The sequence below is a fragment of the Mauremys reevesii genome, linkage group 1, assembly GCF_016161935.1.
Source record: "Mauremys reevesii isolate NIE-2019 linkage group 1, ASM1616193v1, whole genome shotgun sequence".
NCBI lineage: Eukaryota > Metazoa > Chordata > Testudines > Geoemydidae > Mauremys > Mauremys reevesii.
Genome location: NC_052623.1, coordinates 305,297,245 through 305,315,664, shown reverse-complemented (window position 1 = coordinate 305,315,664; position 18,420 = coordinate 305,297,245). Strand labels below are relative to the sequence as shown.

The 18,420-nt window shown below is 43.9% G+C and overlaps 1 protein-coding gene across 2 annotated transcripts in view; it reads right to left on the bottom strand.

Annotated features, from left to right (window-relative positions):
- Positions 1-18,420, bottom strand: part of TWF1 (twinfilin actin binding protein 1) — a 35,800-nt gene continuing 17,380 nt past the window's right edge. Inside the window, exons 5-9 of one of the 2 annotated variants that reach the window (XM_039507731.1) lie at positions 8,393-8,497; positions 4,590-4,715; positions 4,249-4,399; positions 3,668-3,789; positions 1-1,144 (exon numbers count right to left, since the gene is read on the bottom strand). In XM_039507731.1, the coding sequence (XP_039363665.1) occupies positions 974-1,144; positions 3,668-3,789; positions 4,249-4,399; positions 4,590-4,715; positions 8,393-8,497 (675 nt within the window). In that variant the 3' untranslated portion in view covers positions 1-973. The remainder of the gene's footprint in view (positions 1,145-3,667; positions 3,790-4,248; positions 4,400-4,589; positions 4,716-8,392; positions 8,498-18,420) is intronic. The other variant, XM_039507736.1, reaches the window with a different exon arrangement.

Here is an 18,420-nt window from a genome sequence, read left to right as displayed (position 1 = left end):
TGCCTTCATAATGTATTTATTATATTGCAGTAGAAACGGCAAATGCATTGGAAAACCATTTGTAATCAATTTGTTTTCTCTCAAGAACTGATTCAGTATCATGAAGCCTTTTACTACGCATAAACAATTTTGCATCAGAGTGTACAGGTAATATAGTTTAACAGAATGATTTAGAAACATTTTAATATAGTGATTTTAGAGCAGCTCCATAATTGACTGAATGCACTGACTTATGCAAATTTGTAGTGTTTTACTTGATCATACAGTACATAACAGTTTAAGGATGGTATAAAAGTATGAATAATTCTAGTGCTTTCAATGTCAGATTTCTTTAAATGACAGTTCCACAAAACTAGAAGTTAATTTCAAGCAGCAAAATCTCTGTGTCAAAAATAATCTAGCTATTCCTGAATATTTGCATCAGGTAGACTAGTTTCATTCAGCTTCTCTATTCTGAGACAGACATTACATACAATAAAATGTTTTCCTTCATGATGGCTGCAAGGAAAAAAAGTATGTCTTTATTTGGAACACTGCTACAGAATCCGCTCCTGCAAATCTTTACTCAAATGAGTATTCTCATTAGCTTCAGTGGGCTACTCGTGTGAGTAAATGTTTGCAAATCTAGCCCCACAGTGACAGTTAACCCAATAGTAAGAACTGACTGCAGATTACACAGAATCAATATTCAGTACAGAGATCAGGAGTTCATTATAAAGTGTATAGCTATTAAATAATTAAAAATAAAGCACTACTAGTTTTGTAATCCTTTTCTAGTTCTGAACTGATTAACAACTCTTCCACACTATATGGACAATATAAACTCTAAAATGGCAGAGCCAGATAAGTGCTATGGAAAAAACAAGGCTTATTTCTAGCATATATCAGTGTGGAATGATTTCAGTTCATTACTAAAAATTGGAATTTTTCATCTCTTATTGTAATGTATTACCACCAGTGCAAGTAATAGATTTTAATCAGTAGGTGTTTCAGCATCTGCAGGACCCCTAATTAGTCTTCGGATTCCCCTTTTTCCCGCAGGACCTTTTGGCTTAGCAAAATTTTGTTTGTGTGCATGATGTTTTGGATGAACCTCTTCGTAAAGGAAGTCAGGAGTTAACTCATCACCATTATCTATTTCAATCTGCCAAGGAGGATAAGAGACAGTTAAATGTATTTCATGATTTTGACTAACAACTTGTGAAAGAGTTTATATTTACTGAAGCACTACAATTATATTCAAACAAGTTCAGAGTTCAAGGTGAAATGGTGACCCTTAATTCATTTGTGTACAGCACCCTCTACAAAACTGAATAGACCTACATTTCTTTTTGAGTTTGTCAGACCCTTACTGGTATGCAGTTTTTGTGGTTTAGCTTCCCAATTTGTTTTTCAGGAGTATAACACAAATGTACAATATGTATCTCCTGTTGGAAGAAACTCCTTCAAACCTCATGTTCTATCACAACCTTTCAACTTTTAGTAGAAAAACTTAATCATTTTACCTATTAAAAGTGTTTTAAAAATAATATTTGTAAAGGAAACCAATATACATGTTGCTTTCCCTGCAGAGAGAATAAAATGGACCTGAATCTGCAGCCTAATGCAGCCCAGCCCAGTGTAACTATTCAGACAAGGAAGAAACTATAATAAATTAAAATCTTTATCTATAAAAGTGTCAAAACACAGCCCTGCCTGGAAGAAAACTATTGTTCTCAAGCCAAAATCCACTGGTTTTATTGTATGAATTTAGATCTCTGAAAAATTCTTTGACCCTGTACCACTGAGCATTTAGAATTTCCTGGCATCCCTACCAGGGCCAGCAATAGATCCATCAGCAACTACTTTGCAGCAAGAGGTCAAACAAATGCTCAGGAATACTTTTCCTAGTCATTTCAAAAGGTCATTTCATGCCGTTATTTAATTTTAAAGAAAGGGGAGCATATTGACCTATATCTAAGAAATATGTATATACAAAGTTATTTTTGACATAGCTTCAATAGATGAACATTTGAATGAAAGAGAATCTCTAGTTGCCATTAATCCTGCCATGATTTTAATACTGAAATGTGATCCACAGAAACAAAATTTAAAAGCGCTCCCCTATTTGTAGCATCTGCAGTTTAAGAACATGACCTGATGTATTGCAGTCCTTGAAGAGCCCCATCAAATATTATCAGTTCTTGAGTTCAGAAGCAATTTTTTCTTTATGGTAATACAGGACTGGAATTCTTTACAAGAAAAGACATGCACTTATTTACAAATCGTAGTTTGCACTAATTGAGATGCTTAAAGATAGCAATTAAAGTTACAGGGTCACTGCCTAAAATTAATTGGTTTTGAAAGTGTAATTTTTTTTTATCATGAAAGTACAACTTACGAATGTAGATTTTTTTTTTAAACATAACTGCACTCAAACACAAAACAATACTTTAGAGCCTACAAATGGAAGCATGAAGGAGCATGTGAATGTTTAGCATATCTGGCACAAATATCTTGCAACACCAGCTATAACACTGCCATGCAAACACCTGTTTCACTTTCAGGTGACACTGTAAATAAAAAGTGGGCAGCATTATCTGCTGTAAATGTAAACAAACCTGTTTGTCTTAGTGACTGGTTGAACAAGTAGTAGGACTGAGTGGACTAGTATGAGGTGAATTGAAAAATACATTTTCTTTTGTTTATCTTTTTTACAGTGCAAATATTTGTAATAAAAAATAATATAAAGTGAGCACTGTACACTTTGTATTCTGTGTTGTAACTGAAATCAATATATTTGAAAATGTAGAAAAACATTGCAAAAATGTATAATAAATTTAAATTGGTATTCTATTATGGTTTAACAGGGCAATTAAAACTACGATTAATCGCAACTATTTTTTTTAAATCTAGTTAATTTGTTTTGTGTTAATTGCATGCATTAACTGCAATTGACAGCCCTAAAAATTTTGCCTGACCTCATAAACCATTGTTAGCCAATGCATACAGGCTGCACTCACATATTAATAGGTATTATACACATGGTATATTATATTAAGTGTTGGGTAATCATAAATTGTATTATGCCTTCTCTTGATCGCTTAAGTATTCCACGTAAAAGTACAAGTCAACATTTTGCATAGGCAAATGGGAAAACTGTCAAAGTTAAGATATGTAAATATTCTACCCTGGTAGAGGTAGGGGAGTGCCTTCATGGCCCAACTAGTTTGGAATGCAGTGTTCGAAAACAAGAGATAAGAGGAGTATACCAAGGTACCAGTAAAACAAGGTAATTGGGAAAAATTTAGTCCTAAGGGTGACATATATAGTGCTTCTTACTTGTAAACAGGTCCAATATAAACAGAGGTAGTTTTGGGGGTGTATTTTGGGATCACACATTCTGTGTAATGTTAACTGAACACACAGTGAGAGCCTGCTTCCCAGAAGGACTGGTGATGTATTAAACTTCCTTTCTTGTACCATATTGTTTTCTTTATAGACAATAAATTGGCTCAGCTTGGTTATTTGGTCTCAAACATTTTTAATATTGACATGCAAGTGTAGTCAAAATTAATTGGCTATACATTAACCAACAAAATTCAGCTATACAGAAGATAAAACTCAAGATAAAGGAAATTTATGTTCTTCCCTCACTGAACAGATATGGGACCTCTAATATGCTTACCTTTCTAATTATCTGCATCCACAGTTGTCTTTCTACAATTTGTAACAGTGGGCTCTTGCAGCTAGAATATAGCATCCGTTCTCGAATACTGCACGTATACCCAGGCATAGAGTAGATAAATACTGCAGAATGAAAACAGTGTAAGAATATTACCTTAAAATCATGACTTGTGACAGACATTTAAACAAAATATTCTACAAAGTCTGAAGGGGAAGAAATAACAGCACTACACTTCTTTAGTTACAATGTAAACTTATAAGTGACCAATGAATGAAGATATTGGCCAATATTTTCAAGTGAACAATGGTTTTGGGTGCCCAATTGAAGACACTCTAAAAAGTGCTTGATTTTCAGAGTGTGCTCAGCACTTTCCAAAATCAGGCCTTCTTAAAGCGGTTTCAAAGTCTAATGCCCAAAGGACATTGAAAATCAGTGGCCACTTTTGAAAGCCTTGACCACTGAAACTATGCAGCAAATTTTATCATTTACATACCATCTTCCCCATCTCAAGATTACTTCTAAGTTATATGAAGTTACTTCTAAGTTATATACTTCTAAGTTATATATAGGAATTCTCATACCTATGGATTCCAAGTAATCTCCTTCATGGGAATGCTTGTAAAGGAAAAAATGATAGCGTGCAGAATCCTTTGGAATCCTGTTTGGCAAATCCTTAAGTTCAGTATGGAGTGTGTTGGCCAAAACAATAGTTTCATTTTTTATATCAATTTGCTGTTAAACAAACACAAGTTAGAGCAGATACAGAGAGCAGCATAACCAGAGAATGTGATATGAGAAAACAGATAATTTAGAATCCTATTCTGAATTAAACATTTGCAGTACATGTTCATACAAGCACAATTTAAACAACTACTGCATAATTGTATTCTGTAAAATAATTAAATGCAATATTTTTACTTGCCAGTTGCACATAGTTGAGCTGTTTATTTTTCAGTTTTTCCAAAGCCTGAATAGCTTCCTTAGCCAAAGGGAATGCTACTCCTTGCAGTGTCTGATGCTTGGTATCTACACCAACTTCCACTTGTACCTGGAATTAATATAAATCAGTTTAATTATAATCTAAAATCTTCAAAGTATTCACAAAGATTTTAGTCTCACAGTAAGTACTATTTCGTTCTGCATTCGGTGAGTAACAGAGATTTTAAAAAATGATTAAAATGGCTTTGCCTTACTCAACAGATCTGTTCCTTTTTTATGTTTATAGAATCACATCTGCTTACTTTTCTTAAAAACAAAAAAAACCCTGTTTTTTATATCGTTCTCCCATAACTCTAAATTCTTGGCAGTGCTAAAGTATCAAGAGAATAATTAGTTAAGTTGCAATTTCAGAATCTTTAATACTGATGATTATGTATAAACCAGAAAGAAAACAGCTTGACTTTCATATTCCAGGTGGAATCCTAGTGTTGGCTGGCAGTTAGAAAAAACATATATTTTCTTGTAAACTTAGCAAATTTGATATGGAACTCATCAAAAGCCTACAAATATGGAAACCAATTATATCACTTAGAGTCACTTTTCAGAGAAGAACTATTGTCCACATGTGCAATGTTCCATAAAATGAACTTTGTGCTCTATATTTTATTTTCCAAATCTAACTGATCAGAATTTATCTCAGCAGCTTATTTATATATAGACTGTATCTTCCAAAGCCACACAAGCATTTTCCTGTAGCTGATTTATGTTCATCGTCATCACTGATGTACAACATTAAAAGGGCTAGACTTGAATCAAAATAAACCCAAGATGTTAATATTAAAATCAAAAAGTGAAGTTAATGCAACATTAAAGTTTAAAAATCTAAAATCATACAAAACAGGAAATGAAAAGATTAAGGTATTTGGAGCAATGCTAAATCACACTGCACATATTATATGTGTTAAAGCAGGCCTGCACAACATACGGCCCGCGGGAAATCCCCCGCACATGGCGCTCTGCGGGCAGCCCAGAGTCCTTTGAATCTCGGCCGCGGCAGGGAACCAAAGGGCTCTGGGCTGCCAGCAGCCGCGGGGAGCGCAGAGCCCTTTAAATCCCAGCCGCGGCCGGGAGTCAAAGGGCTCTGGGCTGCCCGCAGAGATTCCCAGCCGCGGTTGGGATTTAAAGGGCTCAGGGCTCCCCGCGGCTGCAGTCAGCCCAGAGCCCTTTGAATCCCGGCCCGTGGCCACTGACTGCCCCCTCCCGGGACCCCTGCCCCAACTGCCCCCCAGGACCCCACCCCCTATCTAAATGCCACTGCTCCTTGTCCCCCGATTGCCCCCTCCCGAGACCCCCGCCCCTAACTGCCCCTTGGGACCTCAGCCCCTATCTAAGCCTCCCTTCTCCTTGTCCCCAACTGCCCCCTCCTGAGAACCCCCAACTTTCCCCAGGACCCCACCCCTACCTGTCCCCTGATAAACCCCTGGGACTCCCATGCCTATCCAACTGCTGCCTGTCCCCTGACTGCCCCCGAACCTCTGCCCCATCCAACCCCCTGCTCCCTGTCCCTTGACTGCCCCCCGGAACCTTCTACTCCTTCTCCAACCACCCAGCCCCCTTACCGTGCCACTCAGACCAGCGTGTCTGGCTCCATGCTCCTCCAGACACGTTGCTGCCATGCTCCTCCGCGGAGCCCACAGGCCCCCTGCACCTGCCTTCCAGATTTGAACACCTCAGAATTCAGGAGTGCTCAAGCTCAGTTTGGGCAGCTGTTACTTCATTTCTCCCAAATCAAATATACTGATCCATTGTAACTTGTTGTAGAAAAAGTAGGATAAAATTGAGCAAGAAATGCTTATTAGGACTGGAATTGCTATTTTCAACAGCCATTGCCTTTTGGTTTGTTTAAAAGGAAGACAGTGATATTACATTGGCAAATTCCCCATAGAAAGAAAGAGTGGAACAAAAGAATAATAAAGGCACCTCAACTTTTCCTCATTTATGTAGGACAGTCTTATAATATGCATCCAGATATCCTCCAATCACACAAGCTGAAAACTGTTCCACTTTACTGCAGCTCTGTAACCATATGGGAACCAATCCTGTCTGTGTTTTGTGCACATCCAAAATTCCTGCTGAATGACCCACCCTGGGAGCATTACCAGTGACCCAGGGCTGGGGCGGCAGTAGGTGTTTGGGGGGGGGCACTGCTGGGGGGAGCCCAGGGCTGGGGCAGCAGTGGGGTGGGGGGAGGGCACTGGTGGGGAGGAAAGGGGGAAGCCCAGCGCTGGGACAGCAGGGGGTGTGGGTCGGTGGGGGGAGAGCCCAGGACTGGGGCAGCAGGGGGGTACAGGAGGGAGCCCAGGGCTGGGACGGGGGGCAGCCAAATTTTTTTTTTGCTTGGAGCAGCAAAAAACATAGAGCCGGCCCTGCCAGGTTCCCCCAGCCACCGGAGCCCTGAGCCCTTTAATTTGACCCTGAGGGCTCCCAGCCACCTCTTCAGCTGGGAGCTCCCGGTTGATGTAAAATAAAGTATCACCTCCCCACCCCCAACCTTCCTTTTTGGCCCACAGCTGTTTTGGTGGGGTGGCGCTGGGGAAGGAGGGTTTGTTTCCGCAGGGCTGGGCGGCCCTGGGGCGGGGTGTTTCTGCGGGGCCGGGAGGTTTCGGCCCTCAGCTGTTTTCTTTGGAGTAATGTGGCCCTTGCCGCTTTACAAGTTGTGCAGGCCTGTTTTAAAGTATAAATTTAAATCCCAGTTAGTAACTGAAAATGACATTCTTTGTGCTTCGGCTCGACTGGTCAATTGACTGGCTTGCCAAGTAATGTCAGTTGACTGCAGCCAAACTGTCAAATATTCCAGCAAGAATGTCCTGATGTAGGCAGCAGCCTCTGTTAGCAAACCTACTTAAAAGTCTTGATCACTCACTACCTGCTAATTTCACCTATGGGGGGGAGGGGGGAAGGAGAACTAACTGAAAGCTGAGCCTCATGATTGGTTGGTATGGTCAAGTGATTGGTCAAGTATGTACATGTAGCTTTATTTGTATATCAGGCAATCAATGTACATAGTGGTTTACAGACCACATTAAACAAGTTAAAAGACACAGTTCCCTGCCTTGAAGAACTTACAGTCTAAACTGACTAGACAAACATACAGAAATCAACTCAGAAGGGAGCAGGAAAGGGAATGGAGGCTTAACAACCATCAAACCTCCTCCCCCAATACAAAGAAAAAAGATGGACAACCACTAAACTGCTTAAAGAATTGGACTGCTGCCTACTAAGCATAAGTGCATTTAAAAATGACTTCTCTTTTTATATTTGCTATGTGTTTTATTTATTCTTTTCTTTTGTAACCATTCAGTCTTGAATAACGTTCACATTTAAATGCTAACCTAACATTACCAAAAGAGGTAATATGATTATTCTTTCATTTGTTGTAATTTTCTTTTCATTGTGTTTCATGTTTTTCTGAGCTAACAATTCAATTAGGTTACTTTCTTTTTTTTGTAATTGGGCACAAGTATCTATCTAAGGCTAAGTCTTATTCTTTTTTGTTACTGTGCTAATAAGTTAGTACTTGAAAATACTGGATCATTTTTTACATTATTTGACCAGTCAATTGGCCAATTATTGTTTGGACTGGCCAAATGCTCAACCCTAGTTTGTGTGTCCCTGTCCCACCCTGCAGGCTTTCTGAAACTTTCGACTGGTTTGCTTCTCTCCTCCTGCAATACTTCAGGAATTCTCCACTCATCCCCCTGCCTGTCTTCCCAGACAATGTAGTACCTCATTAATCTTAATTTGCCGAAGTTCCTCTTCTGCTGCAGTCAGAGGGGCAGGGGAGGACTGTGATATCAAGTATTTTTGGTATCCATTCAACGAAACATCATCCTGAAAACACAGAATCAGTATTTGGCATCAATGATTCTTCAGTTAAAGTTTTCTTTGAAGATACTTAATACTCAGAAGGAAGAAAGGGAAAGAACAGTTAATTTACTTTACAGTATCTGTGATTCCTTGATGTTTAGTCTGTGTGGATCCCACTCTAAGGCCTGGTCTACACTAGGACTTTAATTCGAATTTATCAGCGTTAATTCGAACTAACCGCTCAACCGTCCACACCAGGAAGCCATTTAATTCGAACTAGAGGGCTCCTTAGTTCGAATTTGGTACTCCACCCCGGCAGGTGGAGTAACGCTAAATTCGACATGGCTAGCTCGAATTAGGCTTGGTGTGGATGCTAATCGAACTTAGTAGCTCCGGGAGCTATCCCACACTGCACCACTCTGTTGATGCTCTGGACAGCAGTCCGAGCTTGGATTCTCTGCCCAGCCACACAGGAAATGACCCGCGAAAATTTGAATTCATTTTCCTGTCTGGGCAGTTTGAATCTGACGTCCTGGTTGCACATCGGGGCGAGCTCCGCAGCACCTGCAACGATGCAGAGCTCTCCAGCAGAGGAGTTCATGTTATCTGTGAATAGAAAGAGGGACCCAGCATAGACTGACTGGGAACTCTTCGATCTGATCGGTGTGTGGGGCGAGGAGTCTGTGCTTTCGGAGCTGTGCTCCAAAACAGGGAATGCAAAGACCTACGAGAAGGTCTCCAAAGCCATGAGAGACAGAGGATACAGGCGGGATGCAACGCAGCGCCGCGTGAAAATCAAGGACCCCAGACAAGGCTACCAAAAAATCAAAGCGGCAAACGGACGCTACGGAGCCTGCCAGCACTGCCCCACCAGTGACCGTGGACTCTGATGATGGGGCAGTGTCGACGGACAGTTCCTCGACGATGTTCACGGACGGGGAAGATGAGGAAGGGTTTGTGGAGGACGAGGCAGGCGACAGCGCTTACAATGCTGGTTTCCCGGAGAGCCAGGATCTCTTCATCACCGTCACGGAGATCCCCTACCAACCCTCCCCGGCCATGAACCCGGATCCTGAATCGGGAAGGAGCAGTCGGTAAGTGCTTTAACCATGTTAACTTTTATTATTAATGTAACAGGAATCTTAAGTGTGTGAAAAGGAGGTCTCTCTATATATGGGGATAGAACAGAAATCCTCCAGGGAGATCTCCATGAAGCTCTCCTGGGGTTACTCGAAAAGCATCAGCAGGAGGTTCCTGGGGAGAGCTGCCTTATTGGGTGCTCCGTGGTAGCACACTTTTCCGCGCGAGGCTTTCATTAATTACTCATGGAGCACTGCCTCCCCGAGCACGGCTGCATCGGGCCCTGGTTCGTGGTAGCTTTCACGCAGCATGCGCTCTCTATCTCCTTCAGTGACCGTCCTCAGGGTGATCTCGCTCGGAGACTCCTGCATCTATTTAGGGTAATTACTGTAATTTTACGCCTGGTCCAAAGTATGTTTAAAAAATCTCCAGACAGACGGCATAGCAGAGACTCAGCACGCAGCTGCGTGACGAGCGTAACGGAAAGCCAAAGAATATCATGGACGCTCATGGAGGGAGGGGGGAATGAGGACGCAAGGTATCCCACAGTTCCTGCTGTCTCCGCTAAGGATTTGCATTCTTGGCTGAGCTCCAAATGCTTCTAGGGTCTAACACAGTGTCCGCGGTGGCTCAGGGCATAGCTCGGCAATTTACGCACCCCACCCCCACACCCAGAAATGAAAGGGGAAACGGTTCTGTGTTGACTCTGTTAGATGTCACCGTATCCGTAATGAATGCTGCAGATACATGCGATGCTGCAGCACTGAACAACGACATCCTCACTCCCCCCCCCGCCATGGGTGGCTGACGGTGCAGTATGACTGATATCCATCGTCATCATCAGCCCATTGGCACATGGGGCAGTGCAAAAGGACTGGTAACCATGCGTACTAGCATCGGTCAGGTCGATCAAGGGCGCCTGGCCCTAATTTTTGATGGCTGATGGTGCAATATGGCTGGTAACCGTCCTCATCATTGCAACAGGGGGCTGAGCTCCATCAGCCCCCACCCTTCATTGTAAATAAAAGATTCAATTGCCCCTGGACTAGCAGAGGGATGATGGGCTCCTTCACCCACAGTCCTTAATGTCCTGCCTGGACTATCATTGCAGCTGGAGGCTTCCTTCCAGTCATTTCTCCCAAACAAGTAACTGTGTCTTATTCCTGCATTCTTTATTACTTCATCACACAAGTGGGGGGACAATGGTATGGTAGCCCAGGAAGGCTGGGGTAAGAACGGAATGAACAGGTGGTGTTGTTGCAGGAGCACCCCCCTGTGAATAGCATACAGCTCATAATTTATGCAGGATCGGACACAGAGCAGCTGTGCTCTCTGGTTCTATGATACAGTGGTTCTCTAGTACACTTGCCCATAATCTAGGCAGGACTGATTCTATTTTTAGATACCAAAAAGGAGGGATTGACTCAGGGAGTCATTCCCAGTTTTTGCTTTTGCGCCCCTGGCTGCTCGGCCAGGGGCACTTATGACAGCAGCAAATGTTGCAGTGCAAAAGGACTGGTAACCATGCCCATCTTATTACCAATTTATGGTATGGTTGATGGTACAATATGGCTGGTAACCATCTCTGCTGTCATGCAAAAGCAAAAGCATGCTGCTGTGTAGCGCTGCTGGCCCGCCTCTGTCAGCGGCATCTAGTACACATACGGTGACATACACAAAAGGCAAAACAGTGCCCATGGTTGCCACGCTATGGCGTATGCCAGGGCAATTCTGGGAAAACGGGCTTGAAATGATTGTCTGCCGTTGCTTTCCCAGAGGAAGGAATGACTGGCGACATTTACCCAGAATCCACCGCGAAAATGATTTGTGCCCCAGCAGGCACAGGGGTCTCAACCCAGAATTCACAGAGACAGACTAGACTCAGTTAATTGTTCGCCAAAATGTATCTTTGCAAGGAATTCACTCCCTGTTTCCCATCTCACAGCTTCCACTGTCTCCAGACCTGCCACAGCATCCCCCTCGCAGAGGCTGGCAAAGATTAGGCGGCGAAAGAAAAAGACAAGGGACAAGATGTTCGAGGAACGTATGGGCTGCTACCTAGCAGAGGCAGACCAGCAGAGCCAGTGGAGGGAGACCGTCTCTCTGTGCCAGCGCTCACACAGCGAACGGGAGGAGAGGTGGCGTGAGGAAGACAAGCAGGCGACTGAAACGCTGCTTGGACTAGTGAGGGAGCAAACAGACACGCTCAGGCGCCTTGTGGATGTTCTGCAGGACCGCAGGAGGACAGAGACACCCTGCAGTGTATCTGCAACCGCACTCCCCTGCCACAAAGTCCCATACCCCCCACAACGAAAGTAATCAGGAGTAGGGGCGGCCGTGGACGTGAATACTGTCACTGCACCACAGCACAGTGCTCAAGTACCCAAAAGCTCTCATACCCTACCTTTGCCGAAGTCCTTCGCTTCCACACTCACAGTAGTCCCAATCCCAGTCCCATCCCCTAACTGTCTACTTAATTAATAAAAATGCTTTGCTGTTAATTACTGTTTCCGTTCTGTTTTTTCAAAGAAGACTGTGTTTGAATGGGGGGCGTGGGGAAGGGGGTGGTTAATTGCATAGGACAGTCACCTTTCCCAGGGTACAGACACGGGGGCAGGATCAGCAGCGGGTCACACACACGGTGCAGTCAGTAGGCACCCTGGTCGGTTTTTGGAGGTGGTTTCCAGGATCTGTGTGGGCGGGGGAGATGTGACTTTGCAGCGGGGGAGGGCGGTCACAGATCTTATACAGCGGTCCTTGTCCTGGACCGCTGAGTCACGCAGCTGAGGAATCTGTATCCGTCCTCCTCCACCACAAGGTCACATATCCGCCCGCACACAGAATTCCATAAAGAGGGATGGCAGGATCCGGGGAAAGAAGCATTCCGGCACTGCGGACCGCTCTAGGAGCAGGAGCCTGTCATTCCTTGAGTTTAGAGGCCGTCTTTACATCACCGCACACCCTACCCAGCACAGCCTGCATCCCAGTTTCATCCCTTTCACGAAAAGTCATGAATAAAGAAACCTTTGTTAAGTAATAATGGGACATGTATTTTATTTTTACACGTGTGCTGGAAGTGGGGGTAACGGGGTGAACGGGGTATGTAACCGAAGAGGAGAGTCAACAGTAACTGGGTAAAGAAACAGGGGCAGGTTCAGCTTCTCTGTAAAGAAACTGAACAGTCACAGGTCACGCTGCTCGCTGGTATTTGAAGAGTTCCTTGTCGCTGTCCCAGGCGCATGTATAGGGCTTCATGAGCAAGTGCATTAGCGGGTAGGCTGGGTCCCCGAGGATGACTACATCTGCACATCCACAACAGTTATTTCGTGGTCCGGTAAGAAACTACCTTCCTGCAGGTGTCTGAGCAGCCCACAGTTCCTGAAAACACAGGCATCATGAACCTTGCCCGGCCACCCGACGTTGATGTTTGTAAAACGTCCCCTATGGTCCCCCATTGCTTGCAGCACCATTGAAAAGTAGCCCAATTTCTCAGCAGCTGACTGTGGAAGAGGTGGACGATAAAGTGCGAGGAGGAGAAAACGGCGATGATCGCAGCGGGCTCCATGCTTGCAGTGCTGTGGCGTCCGCGCTGTCACTGACGAGAAAAGTGCACGAACACATTGCCCACAGCCGCTTTCAAGGAGTGAGGGAGGGAGTTTGTGATTGACGGTTCAATGACAACACTTACCCAAAACCACCCTCGACACATTTCTCCCCCCAGCAGGCATTGGGGGCTCTACCCAGCATTCCAATGGGCAGCGGGGACTGCGGGATAGCTTCCCACAGTGCACCGCTTCCAAAGTCGACGCTGGCCCCGTGAATGTGGACTCAGAAGTTCGAATTTGTGTATTTAGTATGGATACACAAATTCGACTTCATAAGGTCGAATCCACAAATTCGACTTAAGTAGATTCGAAATAGTCCTGTAGTGTAGACAAGGCCTAAGTGTGCATTCACCTCATGAGTGAGAGATCAAAATCTTTGAGTCTTTTTGGGCCCTGCATATCCTCATGACCTCCCCACACGAGGTCATAAAGGGCAGAGTGGCCAGAGCCATCTCTCAGTTCCTCACTAATCCTGAATCACAACTCGAGAAGACTGAAGAAGCAAATATAGGAGTGAGTTGTGGGATCCACACAGACAGAACATCTTAAAGAACCACAGTTATTTCTGGAAAGTAACAATTCTTTCTTTGAGTATTTGTCCACATGGATCCCTCTCTAGGTTAACAGCTAACAGTACCCTGTGTAGAAAATGGAATCAAGAGGTCCTAGCTGTCACTACGATTGTAACACTGCCTTCTCAAATTTGGCATCTGATCTCAAGTCCAGGTCAAAGGCACGATCAGAGTCAGAATTTAAGGCCAGAAGGGACTACTAGATCATGCAGTCCAGTGGTTTTCAACCTGCAGCCCAATCAGCACACAGCTGCAACCCATGTGACATTCTCAGGGCCATACAGACAGTATTGGATGTGGCCCAAAATGGTAAATAGGTTGAGAACCACTGTGGTCTGACCTCCCATATATCACATGCCACCATCACCGCACAGCACCCATACACTAAATCCAACAACTGAAATTAGCCAAAGAATTACAGCCCACAGGAGACTAGACTTTTATGTGCTACAGGCAGAGAATAAGAGGGACTCAGATATACTAGTGCTCGAGGCCCTTGCACTGGCAAGGAAATGATTATCCTGACAAGTGACCTGGCTCCCACATGGTGCAGAGAAATTAAAACAAAAACAAAAACGAAAAACAACCAAGGTTGCTCTCAATCTGACCTGGGTGAAAATTCCTTCCTCACCCCATATATGATGATTAGCTAGACCCTGGATATGTGAGGAAGAATGAGCCAGCAAATCACCTGAGAGAGAGAATGCTCGGTGCCACCCAAGAGCCTTGGCCCACCCCGCCCAGTGTCCCATCTCCAGTTGTGGACATCCCTGATGCTTCAGAAAAAGGAGATTAAAAAAAAAAAAAACAACCACCTTCAAAAATACACATATGGGGAAAAATGCATTTTGGCCTTTATCAAACCAATCCCATCATACAAACTGCACTCATAAATTTGTCCAACTCGCTCTTAAAACTAATTAAGTTGTTTGCCCCACAACTCCTATTGGGAGGCTGTTCCAGAACCTGACCCCTCTGATAGTTAGAAACCTTCTTTTAATTCCAGGCTGATTTTGTTCATGGCCAGTTTACATCCCTTTTTTCTTGTACCAACATTATCCTTTAACTTAAATCGCTTTTCAACCCTCCCTGGTATTTAACCCCCTAATGTGTTTATACAGGGCAATCGTATTCTCTCTCCGCCTTCTTTCTGCAAGACTACACAAGCAAACTTCCACTTTTCTCTCAGAAAATAGGCCCTCCAGCCCCCGGATCATCCTTATAGCTCTTCACTGCAATTGTTCCAGTTTAAATGCATCTTTCTTGAGCATGGATGATCAGAACTGTACATAGTATTCCAAATGAGGTCTTACCAATGCCTTGTACTTCTCTATCTTGCCCCACGCGGCTTCCTGAGGAAGAGCTCTGTGTGGCTTGAAAGTTTGTCTCTTTTGCCAACAGACGTTAGTCCAATAAAAGATATTACCTCACCCACCATGTCTCTCTAATATCCTGCAACCTACATGGCTACAACTACACTACCTTCCAGATGTCAGATATGGGAATATTCCCATAAATGTGCAAAGGAGGCAGCCTGAGCTCTGGCTGACTGAATTTTGATATTTGGGGGATGAAGTACGCCTGCCACGAGGGAACAGACTGAAATACGCTGCATAATAGGGACGTAACCTTAAAATTATATCATTTAACTGATTAAAGGGAGAGGGGCCAGGGCTGCTCCAGCTGGCCCAGGGCGGGGGCGGGGCCACTCCTGCCAGCACGCAGAGGGTTAAGGTCAGTTAATGGTAAGCCTAACGCTTACCAGTTAATATTTTACATCCCTACTGCATAATCCATTTAAATAATCTCTGAGAAGATAAGGATTGTCCCAAAACAATATTATTTAATGCAATAAAAAGATAGGAAGCTTATCTAAAGGGCTTTCTTTGTACTATTTAGGTAACATAGCAGGGCCTTAGCAACATCTATGGTGGGGAGTTTCTTCTCCCCTGGAGTGGAATGGGGTTTAAGAATGATTCCCCCAGTTTTCTATCAACTGGGTTAAATGGAAACATGGGAACTACTTTGGGAATACATTTAGGATGAAGTCTCAACACCAGCCTTAACTTGATTGAATATGCTATGAGGAGGGTTGGCCATGAGGGCTTGGAGTTCACCGACTCTTCAAGATCATATAAAGGCCACCAAAAAGCCATCTAGAGAGTAAAGTGGTGAAGAGAGCAATCACCGAGAGGTCCAAATGGGTTGAGGGGCTCCATGAGACTCACAAGCACAATATGAGATTTCAAAAACAAGGGCTCTCCCTGAGTGGAGCGAAAGTTAATTTTACACTATTTATTTCTCTCCTCAGAAAGAAAATGTAAAGTTAACCCTTTAAAAAAAAAATCTAGAAATAGTATGGTGGAAGAATACTGAGTATGACTGAACCTGAGGCTCAAGGTGGGTGAGGTGTTATTTTTTATTGGACCAGCTTGTGTTGGTGCAGTAAACTTTTGAACCAGAGGCTGGCATATTGAAATTGCTGCAAGGTGGATCCTGATGAAAGTGATGGAGAGTCCAGAGAGTTTCAGGTACAGAATATAGTCAAAATCTTGGGGATACGGCTCTCCGAAGGGTCACAGCTCTGCAAAGATTGAGAATCATTTCCATTCTGAGGATTGGGTTCCCCTTATGGAGGGCTTCCTGCTTTGTAGCAAGATTTCTCATACCTACAACAAACAATCTCTCTGTAGCATTTAGCCAGCCAACTTCCAGGCTGTTAGAAGTAATGGTTTCAGGTCTGAATGTAGAATTTGGCTGATTTCTGTGATATGTCAAGTCTGCAAATGTATTTTAGGCTGAGTTGCTGAATTAGATCAGTCAGCCAGAACTGGCTGGATGACTAAAAAACTATTAGACCTGTCTGATTTTTCTTATCACTCTGGGTATGAGAGGAATTGGAGGAAATGCATACAGGAGACCCTGATTCCTGCTGGTGTGCTGAGACTACTGCCTAACACAGTGAAAAATATTGCAGGGATGGCCAAACTAACTGACCCTCTGAGTTGCACATGATAATCGTCAGAAATTCAAGAGCCGAAGTGTGCCTGCCAGGACTCAAGGCTTCGGCCCATTGGCCCATGGGGGTCCCTCCCCACTGGGCAGAAGCCAGATACTGTGATTGACAGTAGAGTCCAGGTGCTATCGATGCAAGATCCTGTCTCTCCACAGCATTGAGAGAATTCAAAAAGTGTCTTGCAGTGGTAGTGGCACATCTGAGGAGACAGAGTGTTCACATCTACCCATATCTAGATGATTAGCTGATCAAAGGCAGATCCCATTAGGAAGTCTCCATAGCCCTAAATTCTGTCCTTGACAGTGGCAAACTGCTGGGAGCTGCTGCTTTAGTTCTGTGAGGAGAGCAAAAGCAGCAACTCTGTCTAAAGCTCCCAGCTATTTGTCGCTCTCTCACTCCACGGGAGCAGCTCCCAGCTTGCTGTGGGTTGGGGTGAGATGGTATCATGTGACCAAGCAGGGCCAGCATGTCGTCTCTGGCTTCTGCCCAGTGGGGAGGGGCCCCTATGGGCCAATGGGCCGAAGCCTTGAGTCCTGGCAGGCACACTTCGGCTCTTGAATTTCTGATGATTGTCATATGCAGCTCAGAGGGTCAGTTAGTTTGGCCATCCCTGCAATATTTTTCCCTCTGCCTCTCCTCATAAACCATGTTCTCCAGACCCCTCAGGCAGGTTGTTGTTGAGAATAACTGGGTGTTCTCTACCTAGTCTGGCTTTGGTATCTGAAGGGCTTCCGCAATGAGGCAGGGGTATAGCTAGTGATCATATAGTGGCCATGGAATCCTTCAGCAAATAAAAATCATCATCCATATGGGTGATTAATATGTCTATGCTCTCAAAGGGAAGGTCCTCAATGGTATTCTACACCTCCTTTTGGATAGCTGATGCTTATAGCCAGGATGTTCTCCTCATTGTGACTGCAATGGCCATGGATTGAGTGTCCATATCCAAAGCATCCATGGCTGCTTGCAGAGATGTTTTTGCTACTAGCAGACCCTCAATTACAGATTTTTATTCCTCCCTGGTATCTTGAGGAAGATGCTTTGTCCCAGGTTAAAAATAAAAAAATCCTATTTAGCAAACAGTGCTTGTCATTTGTTATTTGTGATTAGAGAAAGGCAGAGGAACAACCCCTTTCTCCCAGAGAGCTCTAGCTTCTTAAGATCTTTGTATTTGGAAACAGCCTTCAATGGGCCAGGCTGTCGGACTCTCTTAGACTGCTGTGTACTCGGTACAGAGGATGAGATGATGGTGCTGGAGAACTAGTGACTTCTGACAACAAGTCTGCCAGAAATATTAGGGCTTTGATTGTCAGCATTGGTACTCAGAGATTTGGTGCAGACACATTGGTACCAGATGTAAGTACTGGGGTTGTTTTGGTGTTACTAGGTACAAAGTAGGAAGTTGATCCTGTGCCACTTGCCCCTGTATTACAAGAGGACTCTACACTCAATTTCTGTAGGTAGATTGAAGGCAAATAGTAGTTCTTATGCTCTCAGCTAGGGGAGACAGACTGGTGATGGGAACCAAGTTTGGTCCAGTATCCTGCTCTACCTTTCCTTGGAATCTAAACAGGAAAAGGGGGAGAATATACTAAGGAATAGCACATAGATGGACACAGCCTGGTTTTGTCTCTATGTCACTGATGGTAAGAGGAAAGTAAGAGATAGTTACAA